This window comes from Nipponia nippon, unplaced genomic scaffold (assembly GCF_047370975.1).
Source record: "Nipponia nippon isolate SJK-2023a ecotype South Korea unplaced genomic scaffold, ASM4737097v1 scaffold_20, whole genome shotgun sequence".
In the NCBI taxonomy this organism is placed as follows: Eukaryota; Metazoa; Chordata; class Aves; order Pelecaniformes; family Threskiornithidae; genus Nipponia; species Nipponia nippon.
In genome coordinates this window covers 5,094,386-5,116,990 of record NW_028262337.1, presented here as the reverse complement: position 1 = coordinate 5,116,990, position 22,605 = coordinate 5,094,386, and the positions used below count along the sequence as shown (strand labels likewise).

At 41.4% G+C, this 22,605-nt stretch overlaps 1 protein-coding gene across 1 annotated transcript; it reads left to right on the top strand.

The window, feature by feature from the left end:
* Positions 1-350: 350 nt before the first annotated feature.
* CDC20B (cell division cycle 20B) lies at positions 351-21,934 on the top strand. The gene is made up of 11 exons (XM_009470301.2): positions 351-362; positions 964-1,180; positions 2,818-2,939; positions 6,785-6,884; positions 9,629-9,739; positions 11,391-11,587; positions 12,427-12,521; positions 15,955-16,183; positions 17,254-17,379; positions 18,106-18,223; positions 21,771-21,934. The coding sequence occupies exons 1-11, from the start codon at positions 351-353 to the stop codon at positions 21,932-21,934; spliced, it is 1,491 nt and encodes a 496-aa protein (XP_009468576.2).
* Positions 21,935-22,605: the final 671 nt, after the last annotated feature.

Here is a 22,605-nt window from a genome sequence, read left to right as displayed (position 1 = left end):
TAGCTAAGGTCCATGTTAATTTTGTTTAACAAGACTATATAGAGAATTTCACGTAGTTCTACATAACAGAGAGATGCTTGGGAAATACTGTGAAATTCCAGTATTTGTATGGGTGTTGCCTGTGACCTGAGGACATGTGAGGCTTGATCTCTGCCTGGCAGAGAGGCCTGTGAGCGTGGTGTTTTGGTGGTGGGGACAGAAAAGGCACAGACTTCTGCGCTGAAACGAAAAAAGCTGTACTAGACAAGCAAGCACAGGTGACTAACGCTGACTTTAAAAGCAAGTTTGAATGTGTTTGATTTTGGTACATTCTTATGTTTTGTGTTTTTCTGACACAACTTGCTCTACGAATGAATTTGAAAGTAAGAAATATAAATCTTGTCATTTTCTCTGTATTTACTGTACCTTAATGTATTAAAAAGTGTAAGATAACATACAAAATAATAACATGAGCAAGCCACAACAGTGGTGAGAAGATTCAGAAATCAGAAGTGAACAAAGTTCTTCTTTGGGTGAAGATCGGAAAACCAGCCTGGTTCCAGACAGCCAACACATGGGTTTGCCCAAATGCCCGTCTCTGAGGGATGACCAGACCCAGGATCTTATGCTAAATGTCTGAAGATGCCTTGGGTCTTTCAAGGGCCAGTGCTGTAGCCTAGTGCATGAATGACACAAATTTAGTTTTCTTCTCTGCCACGGGCTTTCAGCATGACAGTTGATTCAGGGGTACTCATCTGACCAGAAACATTAGTTTCTTTCTGTTTTTTTCCCCCTCACCCTTTCTCCGCCAGGTGACTGACTGCTGGAGCCGTCCTCAGCCCAACATCCAGGTCCATGGCCTGCTGCTCTGAGGTGGGCTGAGCCCACGCAGCGTGGCAGAGGAAATCTTGAAACAGAGTGAAGGGACAGAACGGTATTAAGTAATGACTAACTGCGGTGTTTTGACTCCTTTCACTTGTGCAGGTCCCAGACTCGGAAAGGACCACGTACTCCAGGTTTAAGAGCTCCATTAAGAGGAAGCTGGCAGCCAGGGCTCCGGTGGCCAGCAGCCCCATTGTCACAAGATGGCAGCAGCTGCACGCAAGCGGCGGTGCAGAGGAGCCGTGCAGGGCCGGCAGCGTGGCCCGTCTTGGTGCCTCCGGGGGGGCCCAGCTCATCCGCACGCCCGGGAAGGCTCCAGGTCAGACGGGGTGCAAAGGAACATTTCCATACAGAGGATGGCCTCGTGCAGGGACTTCTGAAAGAACCTGGAGCAGGGAATTAGTGTAAGGTGTGGGCTGGTGTTCCCCTGTGCGCCAGTTGTCAGGGGCTCTGGGTATGGCAGTGGGCAGCAGCAGCAGTCTGTGCAGACCTGCACAGGCAGAGCGAGCTCAGGGCCAGCGTCCTCACAGCAGGAATACACCCGCTGTCGTGAGAGGAAAGCTGGGCCCGAGGTTCCTGTTAGCAGTGCGTTGACAGCCTAGGACAGCAGGTTATACAGACAGCTGACATCAAGGCGGGGTGAAAGGAGACGGAGAAAAGAAAGTCTCATCCCCAGCAGAGCAATGCCTGTTGCAGACCAATCTTTTTTCGTTTATGATGGGGGCTGTATTGGACTGGGTTTAAGTTGCACTGGCCTGTAACAGTGCACAGGGTTTGTTGCTGCACCTTCGTATCTGGAATAGTTAACAATAACTGACAGGAGAGCAGGAGGATTCATGTAGGCCTCTCTCCTTCCCTTTCTTCTGCTTCTGCTTTGCCTTACACGCAGCTACCACAGACGCAGCCATAACTGCAGAACTTGGACCAGTGTGCGTGCCTGGATGTGGTATAGTGTACGCTCATTGAAGGAGAATCTTGCCCTGTGTTATTGTCTCTCCTCCAGTGCGTAAGGCTTCAGGTGTTGACAAAGAGACAGCAGCCAAGGGACACACACTCAACTCACCTTAGGGAGAGACTTATCTGAGGGCCATTCAGAGCACAGATCAAACTGTTAGTGCTCTGACTTGGTCTGAAGAAGAACTGACTCTGGAGGAGGCTGTTTCCCTCCGTCAACAGCACAGGGAGCTGAGGAAGGGTGAAATGAGCCTTTGAACTCACTGACTCCTACTTCCAGCAGTGCTAGGAGAAAGTGGGGAAGGGTTTACATGCTGCATGTACAAGAAGAGCTTCCTGGAAGATCTAGGGAACTAAACAAGGCTCATTTCTTGATTAATAATTGAAATCTTTAGAGAGTAAATAAAAGATGCTGTTTAGTGTCCAGGATATGTTCCTACAATGCCATGGCTGTTGGTCAGAAAGTGCAATTCTATCTTCTGCTAAGCAGAATACCAGAGCTGTTCAATAATACATGCCCAGCTCTAGGAAACTCAGGTTCTAAAACAAGGTGAAGTCTTCCCTCCTTCAGTTTCTAGAACAGAAATTCCTGCATGATAGTCTCTACTAGCAGTGGTGAAAGCCTGTATGGTTCTGGGAAATCAGGTATTGATTTCCTATGAGGTAGGATCCTGTGTAACCAGTCAATAAATCTAAGGCTGGATATGAACTGCAGTAGTAAACAGGCACACTTTATAAAGGGAATGATCAATCTGACCTTTTTTAGACATCTCTTTTGGGATAAGATGAATAATGCTGTAGAATTGTCTCTTTCTCTTCACTGACAAAAGGAAAGCAGGGTGACTGGTTCAAATGTCGGTATTTGCATTGTTCCACTTACTGTATCAGATCTGCTTTTAGAGTACTGCTACTATGAAATCAATGCTATTCTGAAAAGTACTTGACAAATATCCCTGTGTATGGTTTTTAAAGGTATTGTTTCCATTAAAATTGTTTTTCCAGTGGCATATCAGGTGCCTAAGAAACTCTGCGTCACGAAAACTGTTGTAACTCTACCTAGCAGTCATGCTGCAGCAGGCTTGGAAGGGAGGAATAACAGGAGAGCTGAAATGGAAAAGAAACAGGTGAGTAATGCAACACTCATGCACAGGTAGGGTATTTGCTTTCCTGATGTGTTTTTTTTACCTTATCTTTGGCCTAGAATCTGTTACACGGATACTACCTTATGGACATGGAGAACAGTAACAAGAGGAGGTCCATTTAGGAAATATCTGCTAGAGAAATGTCAGGAGCAACTGCTTTGTCATTTATTTGATTCAGCTTCTCTATGCTTCCTCCAGGCTATCATCCTGCAAACTAAAATTGAAACCAAGCTAATGAAGCCCTCAAGATATGTTTGTTACCTCTGAGGGAAAATGTATATTGTAAAAAATACATGTGGAAAGCATGAATGACTCAGTTTTCCACTTGCTTTAATAACCACTATGTGTGAAGAAGGTAATTTCTTCAGTTGTACAGGATGTAGCTGTCCATTTTCTCACAAAGACAGAACAAGGTGCTCTAGCAAATTTGCCAAAATAGCTTTCTGAGAATAAAATTTTTTGTCATGACAATAGAAGGTCAGATTCTTGGCCAAGGATGAAAGAACACATGGAATCTGCCTAACATGTGAAACAAAGACTTCAGATCACTTCCCATGTAGGTGTTGTTTTCTATTGCTTTGCACTTTATCCCTTCATTTTTCCTAGTGGACATTGACACACCAATTTTTTTTTGTTTTTAGGCATTATCCATTGCTCTTGGTCATCTTAAATAAACCTATGCTCCAGCCACCCACCTGTTTCTTTTCAGTAACTTCTTGAAAATTGACTTCTCATGTGAAGCATGGTGATACTTGTCTGTATTAGTAAAAGTTATTACCATAACATTACACTGAAAACCACCCCTCTATTTTAGTGCTATCTAATTGTGACTGTTAATATATGAAGTTGTAAACTTTTAGTCAGTGACCATGCTTTTTCTTGTGCTCTACTTTCCTTGATTGCACCAGTTGGAAGGCCAGTACTGAAGATGCTGATAGCTGTTTTCACATGACTACTTTTTTGACCATAACTGTTGAGTAAGGATGCTTCAGAGATGCATACTCAATGTCCTTGCTTATAGTGGTTCATAATCCTTAATTAATGTTATTGAGAAGTTTCTGTGAGCGTATCAAGCTCCACTTCTAAGAAGAGGAGGTAGTGTCAGGACAGGTGGGCTAACAGGCTTGTTGATTGATATCTTGTAATAATTGTACTCTTGAATCATAGAATGCTTTGGAATGGAAGGGACCTTTAAGGGTCATCTAGTCCATGGCCCCTGCAATTGGCAGGGACATCTGAAGGTCATTGGATGTTGGAAAAAGACCATGCTTTTACATCATTCTAGGAAACCTGGTCCTCCGGGCGATCACTTTCCTTTCTAAATAAGCAAAATAGTCTGGAAAATCCTCCTTTCAGCAACAGTGTGAGAGTCTGTGAATTTTAGAATTATTAAAATACACAACTCAATGGGTTAGTAATCTTAGTTGAATCTACCCTACAGAGAAGTTTAATAACACTTTTTTGTGAGATGATAAGAACTTTCTGTGAAGTAATGTATGTAAAACATTCTTCCTTCCTTAAAATGTAATGTCTTTTAAAAGACGAATACATGTCATTGTCTTCACTCTTAGTCATAGAGTCATAGAATGGTTTGGGTTGGAAGGGACCTTTAAAGGTCATGTAGTCCAACCCCCCTGCAATGAGCAGGGACATCTTCAACTAGATCAGGTTGCTCAGAGCTCCATCTTTCCAGGGATGGGGCATCTACCACCTCTCTGGGCAACCTGCTCCAGTGTTTCACCACCCTCATCATAAAAAATTTCTTCCTTAGATCTAGTCTGAATCTACCCTCTTTTAGTTTAAAACCATTGCCCCTTGTCCTATCACAACAGGCCCTATTAAAAAGTCTGTCCCTCTCTTTCTTATAAGCCCACTTTAAATACTGAAAGGCTGCAATAAGGTCTCACTGGAGCTTTCTCTTCTCCAGGCTGAACAACCCCAGCTCTCTCAGTGTTTCTTCACAGGAGAGGTGTTCCAGCCCCCTAATCATCTTAGTGGCCCTCCTCTGGACCCACTCCAACAGGTCCATGTCCTTGCTGTGCTGAGGACCCCAGAGCTGGACACAGCACTCCCGGTGGGGTCTCACCAGAGCGGAGTAGAGGGGCAGAATCACCTCCCTCAACCGGCTGGCCACGCTTCTTTTGATGCAGCCCAGGGTACAGTTGGCTTTCTGGGCTCTGAGAGCACATTGCTGGCTTGTGTCCAGCTTTTCATCCACCAGTACCCCCAAGTCTTTCTCGGCAGGGCTGCTCTCAATGCCTTCATCCCCCAGCCTGTACTGATACTGGGGATTGCCCTGACCCAGGTGCAGCACCTTGCACTTGGCCTTGTTGAACCTCCTTCACATGGGCCCACTTCTTGAGCTTGTCCAGGTCCCTCTGGACGGCATCTGGTCCCTCAGGGGTGTCAGCCGCACCACTCAGCTTGGTGTCGTCTTCAAACTTGCTAAGGGTGCATTTGATCCCACTGTCTATGTCATTGATTAAGATATTAAACAGAACTGGTCCCAGTATGAACCGTGTGTCAGTCTTCCATGTGTCAGCCTTTCGTCTCTACAGTGAAGTGACTTACCTGAATTACACTGTAATTTACAAGCAGGATTCGAGTTAGAACTAAGATATTCGGAGTTCTGCATCAAGGACCACAACCATTTCCTGAAGTGTAATGTGGGTGTCTTTGAGATAACATTGTGGGATGACCAAAACTCAAGTTCTTCCTAAAACCATTTGGAAGCCAGTCTTGGTTAAAACCATGCAAAAATCTATTAATCTTCTTAGATATAGGAGTTAATGACTATTTAATTTGTGCTGCCTGGTAGCATAAGGGGATGGGATGCATTGAAAATAAAATCTTCTCACATGCCAGTGAATGTGTGTGGTCTCTTTGCAGGCCAAAAGATTACTTCCTTGTATGCACAATCAGTTTTCCACAGAAATGTCTGTACTGACTTTAGAGGGACACAGATCCAAGCAATCTGATTAGCTTTCTGCCAAGTTGTCTATATAAATTATACAGAAAGTGCCTCTCAAAGCTGAAGGCCTGCTGTAGAACAGCTGGGATATATAAAGGAGGAACACTTTTTTTTTTCAGCTATGGTTTTGTAAGACATTCCTTATCATGATTGCAGCAGGGTTTTGAAGAAGAGTAACACTGAGAGTGCTTGGATGGATAGGTTTCACAGACATTGGAGGAAGAACATACTAATCTTGAGCAGCTGGTAAAACATCAGCTGCATTTCCACCTGACTGTAAATAAAGAATTACAGACCAAACAGACAACTGGCATCAGAGCGTTCAACTCAGTGAACATTGCGAAGGAATGCATATTACTAGGGATTGGTGAAGACATTCATATCTTGTGTGAGCTGATCTGAGCCTTTGCCTGAATCTTGGCTAAAGGCCCAAGCTGTTTTTTTTTTGAAAAAAGAAAAAGTTCCAATAACAATTCAGATCTCCCTTTTCTTATCTTTGCTGCATCATCTGTTTCTTTGACACCCAAGGAAATGATAATGTAATATAAAAAATCTTATTCCTCTGAGACAACTTTTATATATTTTCAGTTTCCTGTTGTAATACTGGTTTAAGGAATGGGATCATGGAGTCTAGGCTCTGGGACCCTGGTTTGAGCGAGGACTCTGACATCCAGTAGGTCTCATGCTGGAATTCTGTATTTGTTACTGATCTTCCATCCAAGAGACAAGCTGTTTTGAAGCTTTTATGTAACAAGTGTTGAGCCCTTTGATGGGAGTTGTCTTATCCATAATGCTTAAATACATTTTTCAACAGATTTCTTCATTCAGTCATGTTTTCACTTCAATGTATTGGCAGAAATGTCCTTCTCAGCTTCTGATGGTCCAGGAGGTTGGATATAGCACTGCAGAAAGTGGTGACATGAAGGTCTGTGAAAATACCAATTGCATCTGGAAAGGTATGTTCCAATATAACAAATATTCTCACACACACTGAACAGTAAGATATAGCAGGCTGCGTCTATACTGGAAAAGCAAGTGCATCTACCTGTTCCAGCAAGTGTAACAGAGTAATACAAAGTGGCTGAGATTTACACTGCTCAGGGCTACTTCTAGAGTTCCCACTGCCTGTGAAGAGATAGTGCTCCACCTCTTCCAGTGTGGTTAACCCCTGGTATTTTTACCTGGCTCTCCACTGGGCCCCATCTGATGCATTGGTGGCCCTAAAACGTTAGTTTCCTTTCAGCTCTTCAGTTTCAGGACCCTACAAATAATGTGGGGCTGTGCTGCAGAATGGGCAGAGGATATGTATCATATGGACTGCTGGATACATCGGAGTGCAAGATATGCAGAGATGGTGGGGTCTTGTTGCTCCTACCCGTAGGGAAAGGCAGCTGGAGCAAACTGTCCCTAGCACTGCCTCTGGTTTCCTCTGCAGGGGAGTTGGTTAATTTGCTCCAAAAGATACCTTATGAATGAATGAGCATAAGGGAGTGTGAATGATCAGGCAATTGGAAAACAGGTGGGATGTGAGGAGCTAACCTGTGAAATAATACAGATATTCCCAGAGTTACCTGAGTATGAGGCGGTTCATTAAATATCAGACCAATATTCTGTTGTGTTCTGTCTTGGACAGGTGATTTGTTTCAGTGATCTGGCTATTTCTGTGTATGACGGGTTCTTGGCAGTCAGGGCCTGAGTTATGCTCATGTGAAAATAGTGAGAAACAGCTTCTTTAGGAATCTGAAGTTCAGCTCTTGTAGAAGAAGTTGGGGGCTATGTGATAGATTTATATATTCCTTTGTTGCTCTTCTCCATGCAAATAAGACTCATTTCAGAGCAGTCAATAGCAATAGTATAGGGATTAGTCACAGTGGGTTTTTTGTTCTTGATGGCAAATGAATACAGGTATCAGGAGTGCTGGGTTTTATTCCACCCACCTACTTGTTGATCAAGTGGTCTGGTGTGACAGTACTGAGCACTTACTGCTTCCTGAGTCTCATTTTGAGAAGTGACACAAGCATGTGAGAGCCGAAATCCTATCAAAAGTCAGTGATATCTGCTAGTACCCAGGCAAAATAGCACAAAATGGTGTAATGAAGCTTAATTTCCACTAATTAAAAAGCCTGTTATGCACATTGATGTGCATATGAAGTATGCGAATAGAGCTGAAAGCATGATCAGTATGAATTTGAGGTAGATGAATTACTCATGAGAGAAGTCTGAAATGAGTTACAGAGATGATTTCACGCTTTATATCTGACTGCTCAATACCAGCTACCAGTGTTAAAGAAGAAAAACATTTTCAGAGTGTTTCAGAAGTGTTGCCATTCGTCCAGCTGTTACAATTAAGTAGTTTTCCTGAATTATCTTAGTTGGCTGGGTTCAGAAAGGTTTGGTAAAGTTTTCAAAAACTAACCAAAAATCTAGATATTAGAAATACAGATTTTTCTGTACAGAGAAATCTCATTTCAGTCATGTTAGACCTTTTTAGTCTTAAAATGCAGTGTTACATATCCTGTTGGGCAGGTCCGAGAAGGTTGTTCTTGCAAGCCTGCTTGATTGTTTAACTCCACAAAACTTTAGATACAGAAGAAAATCACTGTGGCCTGCTTCTTGTTGATCTTCAGTCTTTTATTTGGAGACAGAGGGGTTACCACAGCTGAGAGGGGAAATATTTGTTGTCTGGCAGAAATGAATTTTGCATTAGGGGAGAAGATTGAGGACAGAGTAGGGAAGCACTGTGTGAAATAAGTTCTCCACAGTTTGTCATTGGACTTCCATATACGATGTTTATGTGTGTATTTAAGTTACAGAGTACAAAAACTTTGTCAGTGTTGAATTTTTTTGAACAGAGGTTAGTTGTAGAGATAGATAAGTAATGCCTTCTTCCCCTGAAACTTTTTATATTCATTCTAAATACTCCTTTAGAATTATTATTATTATTCTTTCTGGAGAATAATTCAAAAAGGAAGTCAAAACACATAGAAAAACACAGAAATGTGAATCTCCAGCTTTCTACTCTGCACGTTACAGGAAGATAACTTCGTGCACGTAAAAATCTAGCATTACATGATTCATAGTGCTAATGATCTGGCTTCTTTTCTGCAATGTTTAGGAGTCTTGCAGCATAATGTAGACAATGACCACAAAGGATGACTCTTTTGCATGCTCATACTCGTATTTGCTTTTATTTATCGCTTATGTGTGGTCACAAGCTTAGTGTGCTGTGATCAAAGTGCGTGTGCTTTAAAAACCTTTTCCTGTGGTTAGGTATTGATAGGGGAGACCTTTTGGTGGGAAATTAACACCAGAAAGCCAGAAAGTTCATTGCTATGTGAGGGGGTTCTGAAGTGGGAGAGCACATACGAAGCATTCTGCTACTAACAACTTTTGACAGAAAACTAAGGCAAAAAAAGACAAAAACCCCCATGTTCTGCATTGAGCTATGGTACAATTTAAACTAAATATAGTGGACCCTATTCTCCGTTCTAGCTGACAAATCCATGGAGGCTGTAAAAGGTGGCTTTCACCTAGTTTAGTGTGTCTAGTGTTTTGAGCCTACCCAGGATAAATCAGACCCTTCCGGCCTCCTTTGGACCATGGAGGGACAAATATAGTGAGAATGTGAAAGGCTTAGGCCTGAGAAAAACTGGTGGTGTTTTGCATTACTGATTTGTGTGTGATGAATCTTCAAATACAGGATGCCGAGAGGGGACCCAGAATGAGTTTAGAGCTGTTACCATCATGAAGCCTTCCATACCATTGGAGCCAGAAGTGAGGCTTCATATTACTGGCTTGCGCAATGATTACTGTAAGTTAATTCCTCCTGTGTGGTGTTTTTTGCAGAGATTGGGAATTCCGTTGTATGTTTCAAGAAAGATGGTGAAGGTGTGTCCCCCTCACATAAAATGGAAACTCTGCAGAACATATGCACGATGTCATTTTTCTTATAAGGATGCATCTTTGAAAACTGCCTGTCCCAGGGTGGAGACATGACTGATCAAACCCTAGAATCAATACTATCTAAACTCTCACACAGTTTACTTCAGCTGTAGATCTCAGTACAACTTTCAAATCAAACTAATGTACTTACCTGCGCTTAATTAAGTTAAATGTTTCAGCTGTCAGCCTTGGATATCTAGCGGCCAGTCAACACAGCACCAACTTTAGTGAACAAACTTTGAAATCTCTCAATTTGGGAGACATCAGTGACATTGCTTATGGTTTGGATGATAGATACCTTCTGAACTAAATTCTCACTTATGTTTGGTGGTGCACAGGCAAAAATTAAACATGCACAAGTTGCACATGAACACACGTGGATCTCTGGTCTACAGCAGCAAATATGTGTTTTAACATTTCATAAGATCTAACAAACAACTCTGTATGTGCAAGTGTTTGTAATTGTCCCTGTGGAGGTTTTTTCAGCGTATCCTTGCAAGTGTTCAAGTGTATCTATGAACAGGACAAAGGTTTTTTTGTATGATTTACACTGATTGTGCACAACATATATCCCAAGACTAACAGCACTAACAAGAAGTCTTTGGAAGTGATTTCTTAATACTTATTTCTGACTGCAACAACCAGGAGTGTAGTCAAAGAGCTGACCGATGAATTCAGCTGTTCTTCAGAGTGATTTCAGTTACAAAAATATGATGTCAGACCTTGGCCTATGGTAACAATCTTCTGTGCTTAAGGGGTCATGCAAAATGACTTTTAAGCTGCCCTAAATGGACAGCTGAGGATTTCCCTTGACATGGGAGAATGCCCTGGGTTGGTATTAAATGTTGTATACCAGCTGATTCTGGCCAACCTGATGTAGCAGGCTGTTCTGAGGCTAATTGCTGTAGTGACCTGCTTTGCTAGGATCTGCAAGTGCAATGCATCCAGCACCAGGGGCAGTGGAAACAGTATTTCCATCGTACGCTTGCTGAGCAAGCTCTGAAGGTGAGGAGCAGAATTTCCCTAATTCCTTTCTGCATTTTTTTCCTATCATGTGCAGGGTAAATGTTATCATTAACCCAAGCATGTAGGACAGACTATAGCATATAGACTCTCTCCTATGACTTTCTCAATAACAAGAGTTACCTTGGAACAAGGGTGGTTTTGGAACTGTAGCTGTTGGTGGAGGAGCCTCATTTCTGGTGGAAGAAATTTGAGTGAATGATGTGGTGATCCAAAATGCAGGGTGATAGATTAAAAAATTCTAGTGGGGAAGCAGATCCTGCTGTGCAAACATACCAGTTTGTGGACATTAGCCTTATGAAGACCTTGGCTTGTTAGAGATACTCTCCTTCATGTAGGAGGAATACTTGCTAGTTAATGGTTTCATAGAAGCATTCTCTTGAAGTTTTTCCATAGCTATTAGAAAAAAAAGCCTCTTTCCCCCAAACCATACTCCCCCTCACCCCATTCTATTACTTGCAACTTTTTTGCAGTAATTTTTAGTAGCTTTCTTCTAGATCTAAACATACTGGACTGGAGCCTTGAAAATCTCATTGCTATTGCTATAGGACCTGCTGCACGCATCTGGAATGGAGGAACTCTTCAAGCCATTGAAAGCATTGATTTGAATACCAGTTCCAAGTACATTTCATCTCTGGCTTGGATAAAAGAAGGAACTTGTCTTGCAATTGGCACCAGTGATGGAGAAGTGCAAGTACTAGATAACTTACTTTTTTAGTCTTTCTCCATTTTTAGCTAAAGTGGCCACAAGACAATTTGATACTGATTTTTTTTTAAGGAAGCAAATGAAAAAGATTGGCTAAACTACAGAAGAACTCTGCTGGAGACAACATATAGCACTTCCCTGTATCACGCTGCACCTTACTGAACGGCTTAGTGACATGCATTGTTATCGATATGTAATGGAGCCTCTGAAGCCATTAAAAAGCTGATCACTGAATTAATGGTTCAATGGTCCAGAGACAATCAGATTTTTTTCCCACTCTTTCATTAAATTATTTTGCTCAGCACAGGCTATTTTTTCTTGTGTCTCTCTTGCTAAGATCACCCTAGTGATCAATGCCTTGAGAACTCAAGCCAAAACTCTCCTTGTGGATTCACACACGAGAATTTGAAGTCTGATTATACACATGCCTCTCAGCCTGCTGTTATAGGTCAGTCCTATTATCGAAAGATTTTTGTGGGACTTTGGCTGAGATGCTCGATTATATGGGGACCTACCTGCTGCAGTCCTGAGTCAGCAGTCTGAAGGTACTGAAGGCTAGTGCATTCAAGTATGGACTTTCAAATACTGACATGTAAATAAATAGTTTTAAACTCAGAGATGTGCATTCCCTTCAATCCTGCCTGACTTCAGCATCACTGAAATAGGTGCCAAAATTTGGAAATACTCCTTCTTGTCTTACTTGTGAAATCGAGGTTGTCCATATGTCAAATCAGAACGGGGCAGTGGCTTACTTGCAAACAAATGGAGAGAAAAAAATATTTTTTTTGTTGTTAAATTCGTATTTCTTGTTTGTTTTGGATTGGCAGCTGTGGGACATTGAAACCAAAAAGAGGCTGAGAAATATGTTTGGTCACCTGTCTGTAGTTGGAGCTCTGAGTTGGAATCATTATATTCTGAGCAGGTGAGTGGTATAGTATATTGGCAGGAAGAGTCCCACTGCTTTTACTTAGACAAATGTCCCATTCATTTATGCTGTTTTCATTGGCTTTGCTCAAAGGTGATTTATCCTGTCCCTCTACTTATCGTCCATCTCAGAAATCATATGTAGATTGGTATGGTAGGAAAGCAGCCAAATGGGATTTAGCTTGCCTCTTTAGTCTCTGTTTCTTACTCTCCTTCCAGAAAGCTGTCACTACTTGCAGAATTTCACCAGGATGTGGAGTCTGTGGCTCTGGTTTTGTACAAAGCCTGAGCTTGAAATAGTGTTGTCTCCAGTGGGTCTGAACCCCCAAAATCATAGCCTGCCCGGTGCTGGGGAGAGGGCATGTAGTTTAGACTGCCCCTCCATTGATATCAAGACTGCATCTGTCTTTCAGATGCAAAGTGAAACACAGCTGTTAGAGTTGCACAGCTCTCTAGCTGTGTAGCTACAAGAGAAGGCCAGCTCATTGTTACCCACAACCCAAGGAGGACTGAAGTGGTTGACCTTTGCTTTGCCAAGGGTGAATTTTACACTAGCTGGTGAATATTTTATATTTAGGAATCATTTCAATATGGTGACTCAGATGAGAAAGATCAAGTGTCCTCTTTTGTGCTTTTTTTCGTCCCACTGTTTCAGATCTTTGACTTGGACTTGAAGGGGCTGATGGGAGACTTGTTTATGACGGATGCTTCTATGATTTTAAAATCATGTGATAGTCTTCTGTTTTACTTAAACGCAGAAATAATAGCAGGGGTGGACTGACTTTATTGTTAAACTCAAAATGAAATTAGTATCTCTGGATAGGAACACTAGAGGTAGTTTTATTTTGATTTCACAAGATGCTCTGGCTTTTGATTGCACTAGGTCTGCTGGGTGCTGTTCCTGGAGTAGGTACACTGGGTGGGTTAAGTTACAAGGGTGCAGCTAGAACATCCTGCCAATGCCAAGTGGCATAATGTTATTACAGCAAGCATTAGTTTCAGTTTGCATATCAGCTTGGCCAAAGGAGTGAAAACAAGAGAAACTGAAATTACAGATCTCTCTGAGTAGAAATTGATGATAAAATTCAGCATGAACCTGTGAACTACAGTTATGGTTGACAGATTAGGCTGAGATAACATTTAGTTCTTTTACTAGGTTTGAAACTAACCAGTTCATTCTAACCTTAGGGCAGAGTTAAAATATCTGTATAAGTCACAAAACGGATGTGGAGTTAATATTCATTGTTACTAAAATAAGAGCAGCATTCTTACAGTAAATTTCACTGTGGACAATTGATACTTTGGGATTACATATTAATTTCTGTGGTGAAAAATAGTCCAACAACACATCGTCATGAACCTATAAATAAATTTCAGTGCCATAAATTAACCTGTCACAAAAATTTTATTGACTTCTCTTTGTCTTTAGCAAAACAGATGCCATCTTCTGTGTCAAAAGCAAATAATTCTGATTTCTTTTTATGCCTATTAGAGAAATGGCCTTTCAGCCAGGATTCTCAGGAGCCCAGTTCCTTCCCACTCATACCACTAGAATTACTGAAAACCTTAATGTGGCCAACACTGTCAGTTCAATTATGTTTTTCATGTGGTGGGTTGACCTTGGCTGGATGCCAGGTGCCCACCAAGCCGGTCTGTCACTCCCCTCCTCAGCAGGACAGGGGGGGAGAGAAAAAAAGATGGAAAAAAACCTCATGGGTCAAGATAAAGGCAGTTTAATAAAGCAAAAGCAAAGGCTGTGCATGAAAGCAAAGGAAAACAGAAGATTTATTCTCTACTTCCTATCAGCAGGTGATGACCAGCTACTCCCCTGGAAGCAAGGCTTCAGTACACGTAGTGGTTGTTCTGGAAGACAAACATCATAATAATGAATGGCCCCTGCGCTGCAGCCCCTCCCCCCGCCCCGCCTTAGCTTTTATTGCTGAGCAGATGTGATATGGTATGGACTATCCCTTCGGTTAGTTTGGGTCAGCTGTCCTGGCTGTGTCCGCTCCCAAGATCTTGCCCACTCGCAGCCTCATGGTGAGGGGGGAATGTTGGAGAGACAGCCTTCATGCTGTGGGAGCACGGCTCAGCAGCACCCAAAACACTGGTGTGTTACCAGCACCCTTCCAGCTACCAATACAAAGCACAGCACTGCGAGGGCTGCTGTGGGGAAAATTAACTCCATCCCAGGCAGACCCAATACACTTGGTTAGATTTTCTGCTTATTATTTAGTAGGAAGCATCTATATAAATCTTGAGGAGGCAAATGATGATGCCTTTCATATAATGCACATATTCCCATGTGTTTTCCTAGGTATTTTCTGTAAAGATGTGCTTAATATGCACTGGGGCACTGCTTGGTTGGAATCTTTCATGCTTTTGTGAACTTCAAGAGCTTGGCAAGCACAACAGAATGACGTTTCTTGCAATCAGTTTTGTGTGTGCATTTTTAGAGCTTTCGAATCACTCAACTTGCATCTGAAAAATCCCAGCATGGGAAAGTCTCCAGTCATTATTGCCTTAAATTAATCTATTGCAGTAATGTCAGATATCTGTTTCTCAGATACCCAGAAAGATGGTATTGAACTTGCTGATTTTTTCAGTGTCATCATAATAGTTGGAAGTGTGAATTTCCAGCAAGAAGCTCTTCTGTTTTGTCATAGGTTTAATGTAGGTAATATCCATAGAAAGGCAGGAAAAGAAAATGCACTGCAAGGTATTTGCAGTATTGTCAGTTCAACTCTACTATTGATGTGTAAAACCCGTATCTGGGAGCTAAGCTGTAACAGTAGCTGTGCTTCCAGGCAGAGTATTTCTTTCTTCCTTTGGTATGGATGATATTGGCTGTAGAACCATGCATTCCATTTCCTAACAGGCAATTAGTGCAACAGCATCAAGCTGTGCAGATTTTCTTTAAGCCTGGAAGCGGGAGGGAGAAAGGAGACAAGGGAAGGGACGGAACACACTGTTACCTGCTAGTAAGCCCTTTCCCAGAGCAATGCAGTTTTACACTGCCTCTTTGTTGGGCATGGAGTCATACCTGGCCTTGGCAAAAGTAATCTTGCAAAACAATTTTTCATGAAGAACAGGAAATAGTTTACATTTAATGGCTTGAGAGTTGAACAAGGTACAGATCAGTGGCATACAATGCAACGTATCTTCAGGGAAATGAAAACCGTGAAAGAGAACAGGTATTCTGCCTGTCTTGAGCTGAGCAGCTGCTTGGCTCCTTTCTGTTGTCAGCCACCTCTACAGTCAGGGTGTGTTTTTGATAGTTGGTTTGTGTTTCCTTTTACTGAAATACTCTTTTTCTGCAGACACGCTTCACTCTGATGTGGTTTGCTTCTGAAACCACTGAAAAACATCAGTGTGATGATGTAGCTTGTCTTCTTTAACATTAAACCCATGCTGTCTTTTCTCATCTACAGTGGTTCACGACTAGGATCTATTCATCACCATGATGTTCGGGTTGCTCAGCACCATGTTGGGACTCTTTGCCAAAACAAACAAAGTATTTGTAGCCTGAAATGGTCACTAACCAACCAGTTGCTGGCAAGTGGGTCTAGTGATGGTATATTGAATATCTGGCCTGCTGATCCTGGTGTGAAATTGCAGTCACAGCCACTGAAAACCATACCTCATTCCTCAGCAGTTAAGGTATATGGAGAAGGAATGTCTGCTTTTCTGTATTTGCTCTTGTGAAATCACGTTGTTGATGTGGACAGTTAGGGAATTTTTCAAATTATGTCACTGATATCTATTAGTTTCTTCTCCCTGTATGTAATGCAGTTCATTTTAAGACCAGTTCTCCTCATTCCAGGTCACAGGTAAGTTTGCTAGGGCTTTGATTAGGAAATTTAACTGGATTAGTAGGCCTTTGTAAATATAATGCCAAATAGAAATAAAATTTGCAGCCTTCTCCTCTATATCTCTGCCTTGCACAGAAAAGTTTGGTGGTGCAATACTTGCAAGTTGCCAAACAAGATCTTTCAATTTTTGGAGTTTTGGAAAATTCTCTCTGCTGCAATTAATTTAAAGATGAGGTTTCTTTTGCCTTCCTGCCCATATTTTCATGTCATTGCTGGTAGCAAATAATCTGAAGTGGGAAGCTGGAAATGAGACAATTTAAGAATCTTCATCTTTATGAAGTCCCATTCTGTGTGGGAGAGAGGACAGGTATTAGCAGTAAAAGGCAGGGGAGTCCAGCATTTATAAGCTGTTTGTCTTCCCAAAAGAGTCTGAGGCTGGCCTGAAGCGCGGCGGTTAAAGGGTCAGAGGAGTTTATTGAAACAGGTAGAATTGAGTTCCTAGTAGCTTTTCTTCAGGTTGAATCTGGGCCTTAGGCATATCCTGGAAATAGCTCAGAACAAACCAGGTCTCTTGTAAGCCCTGTAAGTCATGTTGCTTAGGCTTCTGTGATGGCTTGGCTTAGGCAGTAAGACTCGGTCCTGCTGGGTTCTTCTGGTACTGAGGTGTGAGTCTGTGGCCTGTGAAGGGTTAGCAGAGAAGCTGGAGTTTTACGAGTATATGTGGGACAGTGCAGGCTACTGTGAAGCAATGACAAGGGAAACAGCATGTGGAGTTCCAGGATCCTACACTGCTGTGTGTGTACATTCTGTGTGCTTGTTGCAGTTCATTTTTCCAACTAGGCTTTTAAGCAAAACCTACTTTGTTTTCCCAGCTAACATTCTAGTCTGTTCTGGCATCTATTATCTTTTTTTTTTTAGGCTATGAACTGGTGTCCTTGGCAGTCCAAAGTCCTTGCTACAGGGGGTGGAATGAAAGATGGGATTTTGCGTGTCTGGGACATAAATCGTGAGAAAATCATCCAAAGTGCAGCTACAGATTCTCAGGTGAAATGATGAAATGTCTGCATACTTAAGCTATGCTCTTCTTGTATAGCTGTGCTCATCTGGCAAACTCCCACTGACTTTGAGGGTGGTTCTGCGGTCAGAGGAACAGCAGGATTTTCTCTGGATGTGCAATTGTGCTACATTCGGCACTGCAGTGTGTGACTGGACTCAGAAGCAGTTTGTTGTTTCTCATTCACCACTTCTGTCTCCACACAGAAGTGATTGAAGAGGAGGTGGTCTTGCAGCCAGACACTTCTCATCATCTTTTCCGTATTGGCAGTAATAGTTTTGGCCAAAACTCTTGATGTGGAGAGAATGTTGACGGGTAGGGAAAATTCCCAGAGTGCTGGGGTGAGAAGAGGTGTAAGAGTCAGAGGGCAAACATCTGTCTGGGGTTTGAATATTAGGAGACAGAGGAACAGATTCTCAGCTGAAGTAAAGCAACATAACTGTTGATTTTCCTGGAGCTATTACAGCTTAGCTGAGGATGTGTTTGAAGGGCTTTGGTTTTATACTGATAGGCTGTTACCACATTTAGATAGGACAATAAGGCAACTGTACTTTGAAGTGTTGAGAAGAATGAAATGGTCCTTCTAAATAAGTAAATATTCTGCTGGGACTATTTCACAATAGCTTGTTTAAACATTGTAGATAACATTTCAGATTTACTGAATGGTATATGTTGACCCTTTCTGAAAACTAAAGCAGAATTTTAAATTGCAACAGATTTGTTCCTTGCTCTGGTTACCCAAAACCAGTGAACTCATGACTGGACAAGGCCTTCCAGGAAATCAGATGAAAATATGGAAGTATCCCATGCTTATCAATTCATCAGAACTCTATGGCAAGTATTTCAGTTAACAGTTTTAACTGTTTCAGTTAACTATCTGTCTAATCAGTGTGTTTTTGCAAGTGCATACCTTATGAACTTACATAAAAAAAGAGTTAAAAGAGCAGTCACTTACACATCCTTTCTCTGCCTACACACAATCCTGATCCATGGGATTGTAAAGGTTGACTTATTGAAATAATAGTGTAAGTTGCTTCTCTAAAATTCCTTGGTTTTAATGATGGGATTATTTCCTGTAATTTCCAAGGCCATCCCAGATGCAGGATGTGGATTTCCGCTTCTCCCTAAGGCTTACTAGGCCTGGATTGAGTGTGCTAATGTCAGGTTGTTTCCAATATGTTCTAGGCTGATGGCCTTCTAGATAACACAAACTAGATGTGGCTCTTTGATTTTGCAGCTCATCATGCAAGGATACTGAACCAGCTTTCAAATGATGTTTGAAATAAATCTCCATGTGTTGTTTAGAGCTGTCTGGGTTTTAGTGAATGATTTTGGCTGTGAAGCAATGTGGTGCAACCTGTTTCCCTTGTACCATGCTGACAGCTAGAGGAAAGTGGAGTTTCCTTGCAGCTCTGTATTGGTCCATGGTGCTGTAGGGCTACACTACACATAAAAGTTGTTCGTTGCTATTAAGCCTTCTTATTTCTGGTGCTTGCTGCCACTCCTATCCACTAAGTTTTACTTGTTTCAGTGTTAACTGAAGTGATCCAATAGAAGCACCTGAAGTTAAAGGAAAAAACCAAATTATTTACACACTGGCTGCATTTTCCCAAGTATGGTTGTTTTTTTCACACTCGCTGACAAGATATGGCCAAAGAAGCTTTGGATTTTTAGCCTGACAGCTGATATTTGCCAATACTTTTTGTACCCTACTGCTACATTTGCAGACATTTATTAAATTCCTGATTTATTAAATCCCAGCTATACTGGGATGCTGTCCTTGGAACCAGGGACTTGGGTGGAATCAGGGACTTGCCTTCAACACTAGCCTGTAGGAGGAAAGCACAGGAGAGTCAAAACAAAGACGGATGGAAGAGAGAGGGCAGCAGAGACATACCTGGATCTGGTTACACATTATCCTTCCTTATCCTTCCTCATTTATGTATAGCTCTTCAGGTAATGTCCTGTGATGTTCTGAGAAATGGTCTGGAAAGTGACATCACCATTAGTCTTAACTACTCTAGCTTGAGGTTTCTCAAATCTTTGTCAGTCTTGAATATACTATTTGAAATGAAACCTAGATTTAATCTTACCTTTGAGAATAGCGTATGGTGTAAAACATTTACCATATAAGTCAAACGCATTGGTAATGTGGTGAAGCTGGAGGGTTACTTATCATCCTGTTTCTTATTCAGTTTACTTATCTGCAAGAAAAACTAATTTTCATGAACTAAAAGACCAGGTAGTTGTTACACAGATATATTCCTGCTTATGAAGACTCTTAATACCCTACTATAAGCGATGGAATGTTAGAGGAAATTGTGAATGTATCAAAATATGTTCAGAAAAATACTGTGATGAATGATTGTGAGATGGTTCTAAGTCAGCCTCAGACACCCTTAACCATGTAAGTTTTACACCCACAGAAATGAACAGATAAATCATAACGGAATCTGATTGTTTAATCCTCCTGCAAAATGCTGAAGACCTCAGCTAACAATGAAGCACTGTCAGCTACTGTTGGGTACTTTAGTAATTGCACTTGCCTGTTACTGAGCATATTCAGAACAGAATAACAACTGAAAGACAGTAATCTTTTTATAGCGCTGAGTCCATTTTTGAGATACTTGTGATAGAACTATTAGAGTAATTTACTAGAAAAAAAGATTAATTTTGGATGTAAATGCCCTCCTCTTTTTTGTTGTAGATAAAAGAAAACATACAAGCAAACAAAATATGTAATTGCTTTGAAAAATATATGAGTGTAATCTTGAAACAATGAAATAAACCCAGAAAACTCCACTCAGAAAACACGGAAATGAATAATTTAAACTTTTCTGGTTTCTTCCTATCCCCCTTCACTTCTTTTTGACAGAAACTATTAATCAAATTTCAGTCAGTGTTGTGAACAGTTTTGGATGCCTCCAAATACTACATCCCCAGCTCTTCCTTTGAAGTCATTACAGACACTGAACAGAGACAGTGTAAAGAATTCACTGAGTTGTAAACTCATGGTCTTAAATATTGACAGAGATCCTCTACACTTCAATAACTTGAGAAGGAGCAAAGCCTGAAAATTAATCTCTGTTGAAATAACTTAGTGGCATCAAAATTGTAGTCACAGAGTTTAGGAGGGACACATGTTACTCAGCACCAGGACAGCAGATATTTGCTTTTAGTCACAGTGGCTCCAGAGAGCCATTGTAGCAGCTTTGCAAAGGCAGACTGTCCATCTGCAACCGTCCTATGGATGTTCATCACGTACCGTTAAGTGCCACAGTTTCAGAGGGCTTTACAGTTCCTCACATCTTTATCCTCATAGAATTATTTTGAGCTAGAGAAGTGCTATCCCCTTGTGTACGTGGAGAACTCAGGTACAGGTGATGGGAGGACATTGGTCACCTACATTCGTTCAAGTTGGTCACCCAAGACTTAGTTTATACCCTCACACTTTCTTTTAGGATGTGGTTCATCTGGTCTGTTTTAGATGAGATACACTATGTCTCAGAAGTTTCTTCTTTCCCCTTGGGTGACTAGCTCAGCTATATGATTGTCAGTTACTCACCCAACCAGAGAAGCTAATGACCAGTAACTTGGAGTAAAAAGGCTTCTAATTTCTCATGCCCCTGTGTGCCTAAAAACCTCTTGGGTTTGCTTAGCATTGACATTGTGCTAGATGATAGAGGAGGCCTATGGCAGAGCAGTGAGATAAATACAGGTCTCAACAGTCTCAGTTTAGTACCAGACCCTTTCTGCCTTCAGTTCAAATTCAGTTGCTTCTACTGAGAGGGATTCTTGTATAACCAGGTTAATGAGTTTTGTATGTTCTTTGTGCTGCTACACTGGGGTAGCTTCAGTGTCTGGCTCCTGAAGTTTACTCCAACTGCAGACAAACTCAGTATAAAATTCCAATCAATTATTTAGTGGGATCACTGTTCAAAGATCTCCTTAACAGTAATAACTGAGCAGCTGGAGACACTATCTCATTATTGTTGGATCAGCTGCAAACTGTCTGCAAGGCATGTGCAGCCAGATGGGAAAGCGCAGCAGTGAGACACATTACCAAACACAGATGAGACTGATGTTGTAAATGCGTGGAGAATCAAGAGTTCAGGTTCAATGTTCTCCTTTGACAGAAATGTCTTCTCAATGTGGTGCAGTCCTGGCAGTTAAAGCCAAGAAAATATTGCCTTCAGCTCTTTCTTAATATGAAAATATTCTATAGCTAATGCTAACTTCCCACATCCTATGCAGCATGTTTTGCTGCTACAGTAAAAGTGGAGCAAGCCATAATGTGGGTGGGGGTGGTGAAAGTGACTGGCATAATCAGTGTCAAATTGTGATGTATTTTTCCTTTTTTTGTACGTATTTTATTTTACAGGTCACAAAGGGAGAGTCCTGCATATAGCCCTGAGCCCAGATCAGAGCAGGCTATTTTCTGTTGCAGCTGATGGGATAGCTTGTCTGTGGAAATGCCACGCATCTGGGGAGAACAAGCACAGCAGCAACGCTTTCTCTAATGGTTATTTGAGCTCATTCTTGTGACTTATTTTCCTTGAAAGCAAGTAATTAAATGTATTTAGCCCATTCAAGAATTCAAAATACGTGTGTTCCTTCCAATGGAAACATAGCAATGTTTTAAAGAGAAAGGAATTTTCCCCATCAGTCCATTATGTGAAATGTTAGTAGCTTGTCTTACTTACTTAGAGGAAAAATATTCTAACACTGTATTGATTTTCATCAAACTAGCAAGCATGGATGGAATCTACCTTGTGTCAAGTGCCAGCGTGAAGTCTTAGGTCCTGCTTTTAGCTATGATTCTTGTAAGTAATTTCGCATCATCTTAGCATCCCCATTGGGAACCACATGCCGATTCGTGTGAATTGCCTTGAATCATTCAAAGGCTGAGATCAGTAGAGACCATTCCAGGGGACTGTATTGTTCTATATATCATGTAGATCATGGTACAGAATCTGTCTAAATATTTCTAGAGATCTAGGTTAAATATATAACTGCAACTAAATATAAATGATTTCTTGGGAATTCTTTATTGTTTTTGTAGGGGTAATGATAACTAGCTTAATTAGAAAATTGTTGTTATTGGATTTTGAATTGTTTCCTTTCCTTAAATCCACCTACTATGTTTGACAATGATTGAAAATAGAAATAACTGCATAATAATTCTATTATTATGCATAATTATGTAATCAACTGGT